The 19191-nt window shown below is 35.5% G+C and overlaps 1 protein-coding gene across 1 annotated transcript; it reads right to left on the bottom strand.

Moving 5' to 3' along the window:
* Positions 1–1077: 1077 nt before the first annotated feature.
* LOC310637060 (uncharacterized protein) lies at positions 1078–10495 on the bottom strand. The gene is made up of 8 exons (XM_083357325.1): positions 10471–10495; positions 9357–9450; positions 8456–8572; positions 7884–7995; positions 7187–7315; positions 5477–5598; positions 3760–3894; positions 1078–1576 (listed from the first exon to the last, which is right to left on the bottom strand). Exons 2-8 carry the CDS (start codon positions 9418–9420, stop codon positions 1296–1298), a joined length of 960 nt encoding a protein of 319 aa, XP_083213451.1. The 5' UTR covers positions 9421–9450; positions 10471–10495; the 3' UTR covers positions 1078–1295.
* Between the last annotated feature and the right edge of the window lie 8696 nt (positions 10496–19191).

Genomic DNA, 19191 nt, shown 5'->3' with positions numbered 1-19191 from the left:
TGAAGAGGGGAAAAAAAGTCTAATCATCATATTTGGTATAAAGCCAAGCAGTGATTGCTTTCCTCTACTTCCAAACTAAGAACAATATCATGGTACAGTACCAAGATTAAAAAATAAATGTCATTGCTGTATTTAAAGAAGATGAAGTGATCAACAGACATAAGAATTAATTAGGCTTTTCCACTTACTTTGAAGATTCATCAGTATTAGCAACAAGTACAGAAACCCTTGCAGAGTTACTGGAATATTTCAAAATCTTGTACTCTACACATGCTCCATCACTCAAGGCTTTTAAGAAGAGACTGGACAGCCATTTATCAGAAATAGTACAGGTCTCCTGTGCGAGCAGGGGGTTGGACTAGATGACCTCCAAGGTCCCTTTCAACTCTGTTACTGTTATGTGTGTCCCTCCAATGCAGACCCACAGGCCACATCTGGCCCTTCTGCTGTCCCTCTCCAGCTTGCAGTGTCAGAGAGGTCCTTGGTGGGGTGAGGCGGGGCAGTGGTGGCAGTGGGAGCAGAGCAGAGAGGGGGCAGGGGGCAGTGATAGTGGTGGCAGCCCTCTACAAGAGTCCCAGTTTTTCATGTGGTCCTTGGGAAAATTAATTGCCCACTTCTGCTCCAATGTATTTGTAGCATTTATATGGATAAATAGTTTAATATATTGGTTTCCCTTAAATCTTTATCCCTTTGAAATAGTTTTGGTACTTTTACAAAATTTGGACCCTACTTAAATATATTCTCCTTTGGAAAATCCACAATGTTCATCAAATGTTTCAGTATATTTATAATATGTTCATAAAGCTGCTTGGCAAACATACGTGCTGTGGCAGCAATAGTAGTGATACTGATACAAAACCCACAAAAACAGTCTGCCTCTCTGTATTTTAATAATGATTTGATGCCGTTTTATCACTTCAGCTAACAATGCAAGATGCATCCATAGCATTTATATTGCATGTATCTAAATAAGGATAATTAGTTGCTATTATATTCCACATATTAAAAAGAATATCTCCTGCCTGTATGCAGTTGTCAGTGATCGCATTACAGAGAAAATTTTTCGGAACAGCTCATGAATCCATTAGCCAAGTACAATTTTTATGTTAATTATAACTAACAATGATTGCCACCATATTTATTTTTACAAAGATCTGCGTGGCCAACTACATTGGCGTTCAGTGTTAATAAAAATCATGTCTGGTGGACAATTCTTGAGCTCAGTGTTCCCATTGCAGCAAGCATAGTACTTAAATGGATCTGGTCGGTAAGTCTAATTGCCATTAGGCTTGTCTTTACGTACAAAATTCATCCACAATCAAATCACTTGGCCAATCCTGCATATCCTTGATGGGATTGTAGACCAAACCTTCCGGACAGTCATTGACTATTGTCTGCCCATTAGAGCATATATAATATTTGTGTGAATTTGCTGGATAAGCATAGTTACCATCAGGTTTGTCATTACAAAATTTACTTGGATCAGTGATGTGGGGTCTAGGACTCACAGTGGATGCAGGAATAAGAGTGACAAGAGGGCTTCCTGTTGTTTGTGTAGATTCCAAGCCAGCACATACTGAAATAAAAATTTGAAGTCAGATCTTTAGATTCTTGTGACAATTTAATAGCATTATTACGATCAGAAGTATCTACCAAGTGAAGATCAAAAGTCAGGACTGTCCTTGCAACCATGCAATCAAACTCCCACCCACCCACTCACTCTTTTAGTGTGCACCTTAGGCAGATAAGAGTGGAGCTTTGCACAGTTACACTCACCTTCTTGACTTCTTGCTTCCCTTCTTCTATGGATGCTTCTGATTCCAACCCAAAAAACCCATTAAGAACTGGCATTATTAAAAGAAAATACTAATGGAAAGCATCCATGCTACAAGCTAGACAAGTTCAGCATGACTAGGGATAAAATCTAATAATCTTCTATTAATGTTTTTTAGAATTGTGACTATTATAGAAAGAGGCTTTTCTGGTTGATTTAAATCAGAGCAAAGACAAGTAAACTTCATTTACTACATATTGATGCCAAGGCTTCCAGGATAGAACTTTGACATTTAATTAGAAACATATAGAGAGTTTGTTTAATGAGGAGAGAAATATGCTGTAAGTCTTGATATGGATATCTTGATATGTTTTGATAAAACATTTATCAACATTTATCAAAGCAGAAAAAAATAAAAAATAAGAATTCGAAACTCATATGAAGAGGATAACTTTAGGGATGCCCCATCTTGGATTGAACTTCAAGACTAGCCCCTCTCTTAAATGTGATTCTACTTTCAGAGCTTCATTTATCTGACAGAGAGTAAAGCAACTCCTGCCTCACTCCCAAGACACAGAGTGCATGCCTTGGGAAGAGCATTTAATTCTTCATAAGTCTGCTTCCAGAAATGAACTCACATCCTCGCCTTAGCTTTTTGAATGGTGCAGATTCTGACTTTTGCTGGTTTAATAGCATTTGACTGCACGTTCTATTTTAGGTTGTCCATGAGATTACTCTTTCTCAGGTCTACCTCCAGATTTCTTCAGAAATCTTTCTTCCCAAATCTTTAATCAAATTATCTTGATTCAATTTTGCTATTGTGTAAATTTTGCTTAAAATTTTCCTTAGTATTTCAAATGTTGAATTTCTTAATAAATATTTTTATGATTAATATGTAGTACCCTCTTTTGAAAATTAAGAACACTAGTACCCAGATTAAGATCCGAATATTATTTTATTCCAATAATTGTCACCATTATACCTTAGGATTCTCAAACTTGGGTGCCCTCTAAAAGTATGGGCAAACTCCCAGAATTCCCAGATAGCATGGCCATTTCTGAAAATTTTGGGAATCCATGTTTCTTGAAAACACCTAGAATAAAATGGTAGTTCTGTCTTTTATTACTAATAAATATTGCACTTGGTGGTAGCCATTACAGATTTAGTCTCCCTTTCATTCTAAATTTTGCTTTATGTAGATTTTTGGTGGCAGATCCAAATCTTTCCTATTATGTTTTATGTCAATTGTCTTTTGATTGTGGTATCAAAAATATTTTAATGGCATTAATTTATGCTATTGTTCCAATATTTAGCATCTTATCTACAAATTCAATATTCACAGGATTTAGTAAGACTCCATTATAGTACTGTACAACTTCTAAAAAATTTTGTCTTGTCATAATATTGTCTTAATTCTGTCAAGTATATTAATTCTTATATATTTTTTCTATTGATAAAACCAAATAGCCTAATCTGCTGCCCATTTAACAGTAATATCAGTTATGAATATCTGGCTTGAATCTGAACACCATATCACTTGGATTTTTTTTTAAGAATATCTGTAGTTCAGGGTTGAAATGAGGGGGTCCATAGTGCTCTCTGAGCTTGGTCTTGCAGACATTTATTACCCAAAGTAGATTTATTTTATTTTTTTTTATTCTTATTTTATTTTTATTGTTTTTATTAGATTTATATACCGCCCTTTCCCGAAGGACTCATCAATGCTAGTGACTGACTAGGACTGATGATATTTCCTACTTGGATAATGAAACGTCTACAAAAAACCCAACCAAGCTCAGAAAGCACCAAGGACCTGTCATTTGTTACCTTTCCACTTCTCTCTTCTTAGTGTTATTTGAGCACAAATAAAATATTCTTAAGCTAAACTCCTCCCTGTAACACATTTATTTAGGATTATGCCTGAAAGAATAAACACACAATTCAAATGTTGTTGTAGAACACAATGGTCTCCCTTGCAAACTTACCATTGTCATTCTTTTTCATCAGCTGGATAGCTGCATATTTATCGCTCATCACTTTATTCTCATTGAAAGTGTAGACAGTTTTAGCATGAATATTGCTATTGTTCCCAAATATAAAAGTCCACAGATGTATGCCACCTAAACACAATAATTAGTTAATTATATCTTTTAAGTATGTAGTATAAGAATTACATTTATAATTGATGTAAAAATGATTTAATATGTTTTACTAAAAGCAGAGGATAATAATTATTTTTAGAATCTGCATATTTCTCTTGTAATAATGTAAAATATTAGAATTTTGGGACAAAGAAGCTTAGCTAATATAAGTAGGCACAGTAATTACTTCTGAGCTCTCAGATTTAAGCACAGACTGTGGTTATTTCCACATTGTCTCCTTTTTCACTTCTCAAACTTTTAGAAGCAGTTTAGTGGGATTCACAACTGTCTTTACTTCTGCTGATGAACTGCTGGACATAAGGACAAATATTCTCTCATGGCCAGCCAAAAGGGAAAACAAAAACCAATAAAACCTGTCAATTTCACACCCTTCTTGTTTCATCTACACTGGCTGGATGCATCACGCCGAAACCATGTCTACCCCATTGCCAGCAATGGGGAAAAAGTCACAATACGTCGCACGACGTCACATGACATTGCAACTTTGACATGCCTGATCTACAGAGTCATCATTCCCTAAAGGCCCCAAAGAGGTTCAAGAACTTTCAATGGAGAAATAAAGATAAAGCAATTTTTTAAAAAAAATTTAAATCTGTGATCCCAACGACAGCTGAGTGGAAATAAAGCAGCTCAGTGCTTCAGTGCTAACATTATGAGAAAATAAACATCCACAGGTGCTTTCAAACTGGTGCAGAGTCCTAGTGTATAAACATCTGCCCATCCCAACTCCTTGGAAAGGATTCAATAGGTGGATAAAAATGCCAAATTGAATCTGATGACTGATTGTGTGATGAACTCTAATAATAATGAGCCATGCTATTAACACCAAGGCTTGTTATTATAATTGTTATCTTGCCAGTCAGGCTGAGTTTTGTCCTGACATCTGAGCATTCTACACTGATTTTCTAAACTGAAGTTGAAGATGCGTGTTTCTCCATAAAAGCATTTTGTCATTTTCATTTTTTTAATTTCTGTTTCCATTATTGAAAATATTTTACAAAAGTAAATTCTGTTCCTTTGTCATAATTTACTATCTCTTTTATAGCTCTTCAATGGTTATGTCTGGTACAAGTTCCAAATTAGCCAAATAGATTCACTTTGTATATTCTCAATATCTTCCCAGCATTCACATGTATATGTATTGTGTCTTTATAGGTAGTTATAAACAGATATCTGTTTATAGATTAGAATAGTTTTTATTTATTTATTAAATTTATATGCTGCTCACTATTGAAGTTCCTAAATACTATATGCTTATATGCATAATGAGAGAAAAGAAATAATAAACTAACTAAAGCAAAAAAAGGGCAGATAGTTATCTTTACACACAAAATAAAACAGAAAAAATATTTTAAATACAGAAACATTACACCTTCTCAGTTCCATTGCATTTTCAGGATATAAAACAAAGTTACCTGACATCAGTCAAACAGGATTTAAGCAGCTAATGTACATAACATCTTTGTCTATCAAAATATAGGATCCACTTCTCCATAATCTTCCTTTTCTTAATTTGAGTAAAAGTACTGAATAGATTTACCTGGTGCTACATCAGGATCCCTTGCAACTTCCCAAACTCCAATATTTGTACGGTTTAAATGGCCAATCTCTTCCCAGATAGGACGAAGTTTTCCTCTTACTAATATAGTTTCATTGACACATCTAGAAATTGATCAGTTTACAATGTACTTTTAAAGTTCATTTTATTCATAATTGTAATGTTTTACATGTTGTGCTTAAATAAAAATTCAGAATTCATTCTAACTTGTAGTTACTATTAGTTTAAACTAAATTATTGTTCTAGGTTATTAAGTTAACAAACATATATAATGGTTCTGAATTATGAATGATGATCACAAACACTAAAAAATAAGTTCAAATCATAACATTTAGCCTACAGATGAGTGGAAATATGTGGCTTCTGAGTATATGGAAACTATTCCAGAGAAGAATGTTTCAGAATATGTGAAGCAACTTTGTGCCTAATTTCAGACTTTTAGCAATCCTGGATGGATTATATATTTGTATCTTTGCTGTACCAAGAAATGTTTGGATATATAAGGTAAGCTTAGCACTACCTGACACACAAGGCTGTACTGCACATACGAAAGTGGAGAAGCCTGCTATCTTAAACTTATTCTGAAAAGATTTCCATCTTGGCTGATCCTAGGATTCCAGCCTAAATTCATCAGGGCACAGAGTGCTACTGTTTTTCATTACATAGATCTCTTATTGCTGGTTCAATTTCTGTAACTCATTGATTTTTTACTAGGAACCTTTCTATTACCAAGAAGGCTAGAATCTTGAACAAAGCTGAGATACTCATGTTTTGAAACAAAAAAACATATGAAATGATTCATGATAACTCTAATTTAGGAGCCTGCCCTTTTCTTCCTAAAGATAATAGTGACTGCTGCAACAAGGATGTTCTTTGACTTCATTAGAAATATGTGTAGAAAATAAGATTTGCCTACAAACCTGGTAGATTTGTGAAGCAAAAATGTTGAGTTAACCTCTCCCTGCAAGAGTCCCTGGTCTTAGGAGCAAAATGTGCTGTATGAGTCAAGCTACTATAATTCATGTTATGAACTATAGTAGTTTGACTCAGCATATTAAGCACATCCAGCCAGTTGTGATTTGGTTTACATTATATGTGTAGGTTAGCATTATATGTGAATCTCACTTTCATGAGTTATCTGTCATCATAATCTATTTTACAGGAATAGGTAAAATAAGTATGGGTAAAATAGGGAATTGTGCAGCCATTTTGAATTTCTTGGAGGAAAAAATAGATGTAAGAATAATAAAAAATAATAATAATAAATTTCCAGCTTCTTTTTCAAAATGTTCACCATTTATTTTTTACTTTTACTCTGGTATTTTATACTATATTTCTAATGTATTTTCTTTATATCTACACATTCTTTTTCTAATCTAGTTTGAAGACTTACATCCAACTAACACATTTTTTATAGAGTTTGCTATCATTGTGGTTTGATCTTTGAGTTTCTAATTTCCGAGTTAACTTTATTATGTTCTCCAATCCTTTATTGAAGTCTTGTTATATTATTTTAATGGTATCGTTAAAACCAATTATAGGTTAGTCCACTATTGTGTTCCCCGTAGCTATTTATGGTTGTGAAAGTTGGACCTTAACAAAGCAACTCAATGGATAACATCTCATCATCATTAAAATATTTTAATTAAAAAAACAACCACTAAAAAAAGGAAAATTGACATCCAGACTTACCTGTAGCTATGCCGATCAGGAAGCTGACTGGAGCCTTTAACAATTACATTTCCTAAGGCTTTAAACCCATGTTCACAATCCATCTCAAAAACTCTAAAATTGTTATTGCCTGAATTTCTCCAGATTTCTCTGAAAATTCAAGATATGAAATCCATTAAAACGAAAAGTCAAAGTCACATCCTTCTATCATTTTTTAGAATTGTTAACTGTAATGAATAGGGTGCAATTCCAACATTTACATACAAGAAGTGAAAAGTGCAATGTATGGCTGGTGCAAGTCATATTTACGTGTATGTGTATTGTTTCTGGCCCATGCCATTGCTTTAGAAATGCAGTTATCTGCATTGACAAAAGAAATAATTCCTGAATATAAATAATATATTTGACATAACATTTCCAATTAGTCCAGTGTCTTTTTCAATTTGGGCAGTAGGAGGTCTCCAAATGAAATCTTATGCCAAAACTAGCCATGTTTAGCCTGGAAAAAGAAGACTGGGGAGACTTCAGTGGACACCATCTCCAACAGTATTCTTCATATCTCTGAATCCTCAGGGAAGATTTTCAGGCAACGCCAATAGCCTCTTTGCCAAAGCTTTTTGGTTTATCCTTTTCAGGCAGGCATAAAAGTTATTATATTTTTAGGATTGCTAAACACAATATTAATGTTCAGTATATTATATCTTCTATGTTTAAGTACCTCAAACCTTTAGGATGTCCAAGGAGGCCATTATTCTCATCCTTCACTATTATAGCCCTATTATGAGGAGTACGTCTACTTTGTACAGCTATGTCTCCAAGAGGAAAATAACCTGGGGGGAAAAAAGATTGTCATCACAATCCGAAGACCTCCACTACCCTTCATATTGCAGGTTTGCTACTCTCATCTGGGTTTCATTAACTCTCTTGGGATTAATGCATAATTCAAGGCTTTTAAAGTATTTGAGCCAGGCAGATTTTGTGCTCCCTAGAAAATTATTTCCTTTTCAAAGGACTTTCAACATATTAATATTCTGGATATAATTAAAAGCACGTGTATAATGGATGTGTTTTATCTTTCTTGGGAGGACATTTTCTTCTTCACAGTAGACAATTAACACCTAAACAATGAATTGAGGAAACACATGTATTATAGTATTCCTCACTATAAATGTGTTGCATTTTTATTTAAATTATAAGCAATAATCCTCAATTCACATTTCCTTTTTAAAATGTTGCTAAATATGTCTTTTCCAGAGGACCTACAAGAATAATTCTATTGAAACTATTAACCTTGATCAGGACACATCACTTTCCAGAATGTCATAGGCTTCAGGCCTCTTGTAAAGTGTCCAATCTCCACATAATATTTGCAAAATGTGTACTTTAATTTTTCTTCAGTTGAACATTCTGCAAGAAAGATAAAATACATATGAAATTATTTTATATTGAGTTAGAGAACTAATCCATCTACACTCTATATGGACTACAGTTAGTCCTCCATGTATGCCTGGTCACTTAGCGACCATTTAAAGTTACAGTGGATGTATCTTAGGGCTACTTATGACCCAGGATCTAAATCTCAACAGTCTCCCTATTGCATGGTCACATGACTGAATTTCAGGCGGGTGGCAACATGGCCATATTTGCAGCCATTTGCAATGCCCCACACTTCCAGTGTTTGGCAGAACTGCACCCACAGTGTACCATTGGCTTGTTTAACAACCACATATTCACCTAATGACTGTGGCAGCCACTTTACAAGAGCTATAGTCACATAACAAGTGAAAAAGGGTTGTAAAATAAGAGGCTGAGAAGACTAACCCATTTTATGACCATCATGACTTATGATCTTGATGGGCAGCCTCCATTAAAGTTGTAAAGAGGACTACATGTACATCATTGTTTCTCAACCTTGACAACTTTAAGTTGTGTGGAATCCCCCAGCCAGCACCGGGTATTGCAGGATGTGTGAATTTAGCCAATTGTGGCTTACTTAACAAACCATGGTTAAACAAACCAGGGCTTACCCTGATCTAGGAATGCAGATAAACACTGAATTCTAATAAGCTTTAATTAGTGGAACAACAAGAGTGAGTGTAACTGTTTTATAAATAAAGAATTAATTTGTAACATATCACATTAATATGTACATTTAATAACATTAAATAAGTTAATAATTTATTTTTGTTACTCTTAGCAGATCCTGCAATCAGTAAACAGAGCAGAACTAAAGGCCCATTTGAGAAGCTCCCCATCACTGCTGAAACTGCAGTCTTGGTTAGATTCTGCAAAGAAAATAAACAAAATAATTACAACTTTGTCAAATCAAACATATTAACCTTAGTTTTGCTGGAGAGTAACCCTAAAATTATATGGTCTCACATTATTGTTGACAGACAGAATTGAGAAACGGTCTTCATCAGCTAAAAGTTTTATGTCAGTTAAGTTAAACATAGGAGTTATTAAAGTTATAAATCGAGGATGGGAATTATTTTGCATCTTAATATGGCATGAATGGAATCACTGCTTGACAGGCTTCACTAAAATGAGAAAAGAGGTATTGATTTTCAGCTCTAAAGAGCTGGCTTGTTGTTACTGGGAGAACATTTAACATTTGTTACGAATGATAAATCTATGGGCATTAGACAATTGGTGCTGATGTTGGGGAAAAAAGCTGCTGGTTTAGCCCAACACAAGACCATTAAGCCACAAGCCTCATTCTTATTTAGGGTTTTGAGATGTTATCCTTTACAATCCCCAGAGGAAGCATTTCACTGGGCTTTTTTGCCCACTGACATTAGTCAAACAGTATATCTATGCTGGCTTCAAATTACAGTTGAATGTCATCTGGAAGAATTTTCTTGGCAACAATTAGAATTCAATTTAGCACAATGCCAAATACTTTATTCCGGCACTAGTCTAACCCTCTGTTCTAAAAAGTTAACATTCTAAACAAGAAAGGCTTCCATTTCGTCTCTGACATGCTACTCTTTGTTGTGATGGAAGTTCCTTTGCGTTCCTTTGCAAGAGGAATGGCTGAATAACCACATATATGGTACTGTTACCCAAGCATTACTCCTCAACTGGTTCAATCCAAGAATCTTCTCACTATTTCACAGTGTCTGTTGTGTACTTCAGAATAAAATTCAGATAACTCTTGAAGAGTATATCATCCACATATTATCTTTTATGTTTTCCTATCTATTTTCCTTACCATTTCGATTTCTCCCCTTATATTTTTTTGGAAAATGTTGCTATATTTTCTGCTTTTGTTTTAACATCATCTCTAATTTCTATATACTCACCCCTGCCTTCTTCCTGGGCAGCTGATCTGCAGGTAACTAGAATAAAGGAAGGTCAGTGCCAAAGAACTCCCTAAATATGTGTTGTGGGGAAAACAACATGGACTGTGATTGGATCAGCTGAAAAAAAGGGGAGGGGGGAATATGGGAAGTGTCTCAAGATAGTTGTTATTTTCAGAGTAATGTTTAATGAATCAAGTGACTATCGGATCACTTTTATAACTTAAAATGAACTGCAAAAGAACAAACTGTATATTTATATTGGCTGAACATAGAGCTTAAAACATCTATATTTACATTTTGCACAATTCTAGAATGGCTCAGTGAGCTCTTTTTTCTGTTCTGCTAAATGTCATAAATTTGAGGATAATTCAGAAGGAAGCATAGTCTCTTTAGCATGGATCACCAATTTTCACAACTGTCTTTTAGTAGACTAGGTGTGAACTACAATTCCACATTCTCATTGCTATTTCAGGAGGTATATTGTTGTGGCTGAAGTGCTAAATATGGACAAGAAAAGCGAGATACAGGTCTCTATTCAACCAAAAAGGTTCCAGAATGGCTATGAACCAGTCATTCTCTCTCAGACCAAGCTTCAGAGTTGTTGTTCTGAGATCTCTAAAGCAGAGGTCCCCAACCTTGGTGACTTTAAGATTTGTGGACTTCAACTCCCAGAATTCCTCAGCCAGCTTTGCAGCATCTCTAATTAGACAATTGGTGCTAATGTTGGGGAAAAAGCTGCTGGTTTAGCCCAACACAGAACCATTAAGCAACAAAAACCAGTTCAGCCTTTCTGGACACTGCTATGAGGTAAAACAATCTATCACCTCCAAGGGCAAAGATGCATTCCAGAATGTATCTGGGAAAATGGATAGCACAAATGTATACATTCTTTCATTCTCCAGATGAAATAGGGGAAGGGAAATTAGTTGGAAGCCTAATGACAGGTTGACATAAAAATAGAGAGGAGATAATGGATGTAAAAGGAACTCTGGAAAGAAGTACTAATGAAAAGGTTGAACATAGAGAGAGAAATGACTATGAGGCAAGCTAGCTAGTGACAAGAAAGGAAATGGCATATCCGTGTCCTCCCCAAACTCCCAAACACCAATTAATGGCCACCTAACTGTGCCTTCAAGGCAGATGATGGTGAAACAATACATTTACGTACTGTGAGGCTGTCCTTGGATGGTGTCAGAACCGTGAAGACAATATTACCTTTATATTGGTGTACTTGATAATATATTAAAGCTTCTTCATTCATAGACGTGACAAGATGAACATCAGTATTATTATACAACAAACATTGCTATTTCTATTAACATTGTCCAAATCTCTTATTTAGATTTACCAGTATTACTTCTCAAACATTCAATAATTGGTCCCTTCTGTCAAATTAAAACTACACTTTAATGGCAACTTTAAAGAGGAGATCTAGAGAATGCACAAAAAACTTGGTGAGAGGGTCAGCTGCAGATTGTGCACCTCTAATATAAGACTAGCACACTAAAAAGCAGAGACATCACCCTGTCAACAAAAGTGCGTATAGTCAAGGCTATGGTCTTCCCAGTTGCAATGTATGGCAGTGAAAGTTGGACCATAAGAAAGGCTGAGCGCCAAAGAATTGAAGCCTTTGAACTATGGTGCTGGAGAAGACTCCTGCGAGTCCCTTGAACTGCAAGGCGATCAAACCGGTCAGTCCTAGAGGAGATCAACCCTGACTGCTCTTTAGAAGGCCAAATCCTGAAGCTAAAACTCAAATACTTTGGCCACCTAATGAGAAAGAAGGACTCACTGGAGAAGAGCCTAATGCTGGGAAAGATTGAAGGCAATAGAAGAAGGGGACGACAGAGAATGAGGTGGCTGGATGGAGTCACTGAAGCAGTAGGCTTCAGTGAGCTTAAATGGACTCCAGAAGATGGTAGAGGACAGGAAGGCCTGGAGGAACGTTGTCTATAGGGTCGCGATGGGTCAGACACAACTTCGCAACTAACAACAACAATATAAGAGTAGACCACAGTCCTTGGTTATCAACCCTAATTAGGCCTGGAATTTCCATCACTAAGTGGCTATTAGGGAAACATGACAAGACCACACCACTTAGCAACAGCACGTCCGGGTAATCTCAGTAGCAGTTGTTAAGTGAGGACCACACTGTTGTTAGGTGAGGACCTCATGATTCCCTTCCCCTGCCGTTTGCCTCTGCTTTTAATCCCCCCATCTGCCTGTTTATCTCCCCCATCTTTGTCCTTTTGGCTGCCCTGCACTCTATCCCCGCCTACCTCTTCTGCCCCCCCATCAACCCATTATGTAGACTGCACATAGGCTTTGCAAGGCTTGTGGAGGCTTCCCACAATCTCACTAAGGGTCAGCAGCTGCCTCTATGAAGCGGGCCTTGTCAGCAGTGGGAGGAAGAAAATATTGAAGGTCAGGTGGGGCAACAGGTAGGCAGCAGCAGAATCATAACTTCCAACAGTCTCTGAATAGGTGGTTGTTAAGCGAGGACTACCTGTACTTTTTATTATGATTCTATGTTCAATTTAAATATTTTTAACCAACTCACCTTTTTCAGATATTGAGATTTTTCACAATTTCTCCAGGTTCAAGCAGCTCATGGGGTTTCAGGAACTGGAATTCTGCCATCCCTTGATCAATTGGTTGTGTCATTATCTTGTGGTCAGGGTCACAGTGTTCTGTGCTCTATATTTTGTAATATAACTCAAACCACATGGAGGAAAACAGGTCTTTAGGCAACCTCAAAACAAAAAGTAAAATAAATAAATCCAGCAGATCCAGGAAACTGACTGAATAAATGTCAATGTATTTCAAGATGGAATCCTGCCTATCAATATTATAATGTAACTAGAAATTTTGATTTTCTTCTGGGGGAAAAACATATAAATCATACAATAAATAAGTTTTTAGTTGCAATCCTATATATATAAAAAACTCATTGAATTCACTGGAACTTACTTTAGAGTAGAAATGCAGCAATAGTCTTATTTCCATTTACTGTAACCGAGAGTAAGCTCCACTAAAATCAATATGATTTAATTAATTGAAAATATGTAAGGCTGGCAGATTTGTTGTTAGAATTTAATTGCATGTAACATTGTTATTTTTATATTAAACAAAGAAAATTAATGTAGTTCAGTTGCTTATTGTGCATATGTTAGATGTGTTTCTGAATGTATACATTTCTATATGTATCTTATCAATTTGTATCATACAGAGGGAGACATTTGGTGGATTTTGATTTTCTATGCTTTCTATGTTCTCCTAATTTGAAAAATAGATTGGTGGCATGCTTTTATTTTAGTGGCTAAACAAACAAAAGGAATAGTCATCATGTTTTTCTATAATGTATGATGTTTAATAAGCAGATAACATAATAACAGAGTTGGAAGTGTTGAAGGAAAAGTCTTCATCATGGTTCAGCCCAAGCCAGGAATAAACAACATGGTGACTGCTTTAGAAAGAAGGTTGCAGTTTATTGAAGAGGAGAGTCAAACAGAAAGATGGCTCTGGAAGAAAAGAGAGAGCACATGTAGGGAGTCGGTTTTTAGACCCTCTGGGGCTCTTGAGGTTGTTTCCTGTTCCTGTTTGAGGCTTTGTATTTCCTGAGTCATGTATTTTGACCTGAGTTGGGGTTTGTCCTTTGGCATCTGTGGGTTAATCCTATTATATCCTGTCTTAGAGTTTGGGTGGGGTATGTAGATTTTAGGTGTCTTTGTCTTTATAATCTTCTAGCTTCAAACTTCCTGAACAGTTTATATCTGCATTTCTACAGAGCTGGTTTCTGCTTGGGGGAGGGAGACTTGGAGATATAAGAAAAAAACTGAGCAGGCTTTTCTGCCTCTTTAAGATCCTTTGAGGACATATATTTTTCTGCCCTTTTAATATTTCCTTCTCTAGGGGGCTAACTTCCCCCAGAAGGGACTTTGGAGGTCGTCTAGTCCAACCCCCTACTCAAGCAGGAAACCCTATACCATTTTAGACAACTGGTTGTCCAATTTCTTCTTTAAAATCTCCAGTGATGGAGCACCCAAAACTTCTAAAAGCAATTGTTCTATCTGATTAATTGTTCTAATTGCAAGGATATTTTCCTTACTTCTAGATTAGTTCTCTCCTTGGTTAGTTTCCATCTGTTGCTTCTTGTCCTGCCTTCAGTTTGGAGAACAGTATTATAGTTGCAATGACAACCAAGATTTTTAGAGTCTTAGAGTTATTTCTTATAAAATAAAGAAGGCTGTTTAAACACAGCCTTTGGACCATCATTTGAAAGTATTGCTGTATGCAATGTTTTTAAATAGAAATTTTAACATGGCTTTTAAAGAGGAAAGTATATAGGCTAAAACAAAGATGAACAGGAATTGTCCAAGAATGAGTACAAATGAAAAAAAAATGAAATTAAACTTATTTGAAATTGAAAGATGCCTTCTTGCTTCTACCAGTTTCTTTAACACTGTTCTTTTTGATCATGCTGTTTTACTTAGTACGTTTTTCTTCTCATTTTCAATATATATTTTAACTGAACTTCTTTCATTGTGAATCTGAACTACCTTCAGTTGTTCTAAATAAATTTTACCTCACGATTGTCTCTTTTCAAATCTCCTCTTTGGATCTCAAATACTGCATTACTGCACTACTCTGAGCATCTTAGAAAATATCTATTTAAATTGAAATTATATTTAATAGTATTATGGTCAATTTTAAATTGTTTCACCAAATTAATTTTCATAAAAAGGGTTGCTTCAATACAACAACAAATATAAAACAAAGTATGCAAAAAAGGAAAAAAAATGGTAATATTGTCTCTGACCAAAAGGTAATACATCCATTTTGTCCACAAAGAACCAGTTCAAAGGTTGACAGTGCATACATTTCACCAAGCCAACCTTTGGTTTTTGTTGCACAATTACCTTCCCAAAAATATGTAACACTTTTTTTTCTCTCCAAGCATGACAGGTCCAAATGTTTTCATAATTAATACATTACAAATTTGGAGCTATATTTTAACCTTAATGTCTTTAAATCTAAACTCTCTTATAAAACTTCATAGGCTATTAAAGAATATGGACAAACCAGGAGGTATGATATGACCAAATCTCATGTATTAACATATCTTTAAATGTTTGTATCACCAACATTGGTTAATAGATAACCAATCCTTTTTAACATTCTTTGAAAATTCAGTAGATATGAAAAAGAAATTTGTCATCAGTTTATACCATGTTAAGTCTGTAAGAAACATATTCAATATTTTTTTTAAAAAAACCCTAAGACCAATAACTTGCTAGAATTGGGTTTTCAAATTCTTTCTTCCAAATTAGTCAAGTCTGGAGCATTATTTAAGTTTGGGGTGACCTCAACTTTGTCTGGTCTAGTGTATGTGTGTGTTTTCACACTCATGTATGTATTGGCATGCTTTTAAGTCAGTATTGACTCCGGTCAACTACCTGGAAAAGTCCCTGCAGTTCTTGGCAAGGGTTTTTAGAAGTGATTTACTATTGCCTATTACCTAGGATTGAGAAAGAGTGAATGGCCCAAGGTTATCCAGCTGTCTTTGTGCTTAAAGTGGGCCTAGAACTCAGGATTTCCTGGTTTCTAGTTTGGTTCCTTAACTGCTACACCAAACTGGCTCTTGAACCTCAGCTAGTCTATGACTCCCAATCTTCCAAGGATATACTTTTTTCAAGTATCATGATCTGAACATGTATACAACCAGTATAAATGTTAAGTTATTGCTACATTTTCATATTTGGATGTCCCCCTTAATTTATTTCTCCATCTCAGTATCACTTTCTAAGTATTTTGTTAATTCTTATTTAAATATAAATGCATCTTATTTTGCAGTGACTGGAAGCTTTTGACTGCAAAATTCAAAATTCATGGTTCTCTTTATTTCACAATGTAATTTATCAATAAAAATAAAAATATATTAGAGAAAATCTATATCTGTTTGGACATAAAGCTAACATAAAATAATACATTCTATTAAGGGAGATTGTTTACAAAGTCTGCTTTTTTGAAATTTTCACCCAAATACACATTTTAGTGGCACCTGAAAAATAAATTTGTGGGATGAAAAATGGGAAGATTTTTTTTTAACTGAAGTATTAGAGAAGATCTTAAGTTGTACTTTTCAAATTGTTTATACTTGTCTGGAGGGAGGGGGAAGTCACCTTTTATATATTTTCCTTTTCTTTTTTCTATCTCCAACTTTTCTGCTTTTTTCTTTACATTTTATATTTTCCTTAGTTTGTATTAGTCTTTTATGTTTGTATAAACATTAAACATTAAAAAAGCTATTGCAAAAGATATTTGTGAACAAATTTTTTTGCAAAAAAAGGGAAATTAGAGTAAATGAAAAGAAGGTTATGGGTCACTTGAAAATTTATTGGTGGGAAGGAACTAATATAATCCAAAACTTTTTGAAACTTTTTAAGAAAAAAACTATTTTAAAATTTAGTTTAGAAGGATGAGATTTTTCATAGGACTCATCTGTTTATATTCAAACAGTTTGCAACCATATAGCCCTTTAATATTAATACTATTTGCTTATGTAGATGTTAACAGATGAAAATATTTCAGAAAAATGTTCTGAAAAAGAGAGGAAATCCAATTAAATATACTATTAATTTGTCCTTTGAGTTTTCATGTTAGACAAAAAGGGTAGGTTTGTTTTTGTTAGTTGCGAAGTTCTGTCTGACCCATCGCGACCCCATGGACAAAGTTCCTCCAGGCCTCAGGTAGGTTAGATTTTACTTATTGTTGCTTTTCTATGAATTCTGTGCCTTTCCCAAACAAAACATCCAAACATTAGTCAGGAGACAATTCTGCCATCTGCTGGGAAAGACATTCAGAACAGTGTACCAGTTTTATTAGACCTTATCAAACAAAAACCTCAGCTTAAAACTTTATACAGAGCAAATAGCATAAATAGATTTGATGGAAGAACTGAACTAGCAATGTTATTAGCATTTGCAATTGTACATTTGACATTTCTGACCTCAGAACTAAATACTATCAGTAACTAATATATGATTCTGATTACATAATTCCATTCTCATATATTTATGAATATATACTGAAGAAATTCTATTTGAACAAAATGTAGTTTTATAATTGTAGGAAAAAAATAACCTGCACTGTTAAATAGCAGGTTCTTTGACACAGGAATGAAGACGTGAAACGGAGTACAGGGTAACTCATCGTTTATTTCGTGCTGTGACTGTACTGGGGAAAATGGCTGCAACCAGCCGCAATATATAGTCTAGCCCCTAGGCGGCAGCCAATAGGTTTGAATCAACCATTGCTGCCTGGAGATAACCAATTGCAGCACAAGAGACTTGTAGTCTGGGTTGCTGGAGAGCCCTTAGCTGCTCCAGCAACCCACGTGGTATTCCCTCAAAAAGCCCAGTACATAAGATGCACTATGTTCATGATACTAGTGTAATGATGTGGAAGGTCAAGCAATGAAAGTGAAGGAGCATAGTGAAAAAATAGGGTTAAGTCTACAAGAAATATATTAAAGCGATAGGTAAAGCCTAGCACCTAGCTAACTTCAATCTTTTACTCTTTTACTGATAGAAAGTACTTAACTAGATGCTACAATTTGGCTATCCTTTATAATGTATTTTCTGTACATGAATATTTTGCTATAAAACTTATGCTTTCCCACAAGGGCAGTACTCATACAGAAAAAAAAAACTTTCATCTCCTAGGATAACTAAAGCAAACAGAATTGAGCATGCATTTTTTTTAATTCCATTTATATCCCACCCTTCTCTGAAGACTCAGGGCGGCTTACAAGCTTAGCAGTAGCCTTCATTCTATGTATATGCCTGCTTATTAGGGCTTTCACACACCCCGAAAGCGGCATTATTACAAAGTCAGCTTAATTGCCCCCAACAATCTGGGTCCTCATTTTACCTACCTCGGAAGGATGGAAGGCTGAGTCAACCTTGAGCCTGGTGGGACGCGAACCTGCACTAATTGCAGGCAGCTGGTGTTACTTAAGGAGGCATTAGCCCACTGCTCCACCAAGGCTATTGTGTAGCATTTTTCTTAAACAATCCAAGGAATTTTATACATGATGGCTGTTTAACCCCCTTTTCCACACACAATATTGTCTTGCTAAAAATGTACCCAATTGCTACTGTTAGCCCAACTGATGGATCACAAGCACAGATGGATATGGGATAGGAAGACAATACTTATCATCCCTCCTCCAGGCTCCTCTATCTCTTTGAGCATAAAAGCGATGTCCGATCTTAGCCTAAGGGACAGGTTGCAGACACAGAGGATAGACAATGGTTAAGTTCCACACATGGGTTCCACCATTCCTTGCACCTACCTATACTCTCTTAGCCTCCCTGCACCTGAGCAGTTAGTGATGCTTTTCCAGGCAGCACCTGATGCTTCAGTTAATCCTCAGTGAAAGGGAAGCAAGGTAAAAGTCCCAATTGCTTTGTGTAGCATTAAAATAATAAGAAAGCATCATGTGCCAGCTCTCCCAGAAGAGGCCTTAGGAAGGGTGCCCGTGCAAAGTGCTTATAGCCTGCACAAAATTTGACTAGAAATATTTGGTTGCATTCTTAGAGGTGCTTTTCTGTTCTTTTCATTCATTTCATTTCATTCATTTTTGATGTATTTGGCTTGCTATTTTTGGTTGTTTTTCTGTACTTCCCAATGTTTATCCCCAAACGTGATGAGTGTATG

Source organism: Vipera ursinii, assembly GCF_947247035.1.
Source record: "Vipera ursinii genome assembly, chromosome: 3".
Lineage (NCBI taxonomy): Eukaryota > Metazoa > Chordata > Lepidosauria > Squamata > Viperidae > Vipera > Vipera ursinii.
Note: the sequence above shows the minus strand (reverse complement) of the source record. Positions and strands in the feature narration are given on the sequence as shown.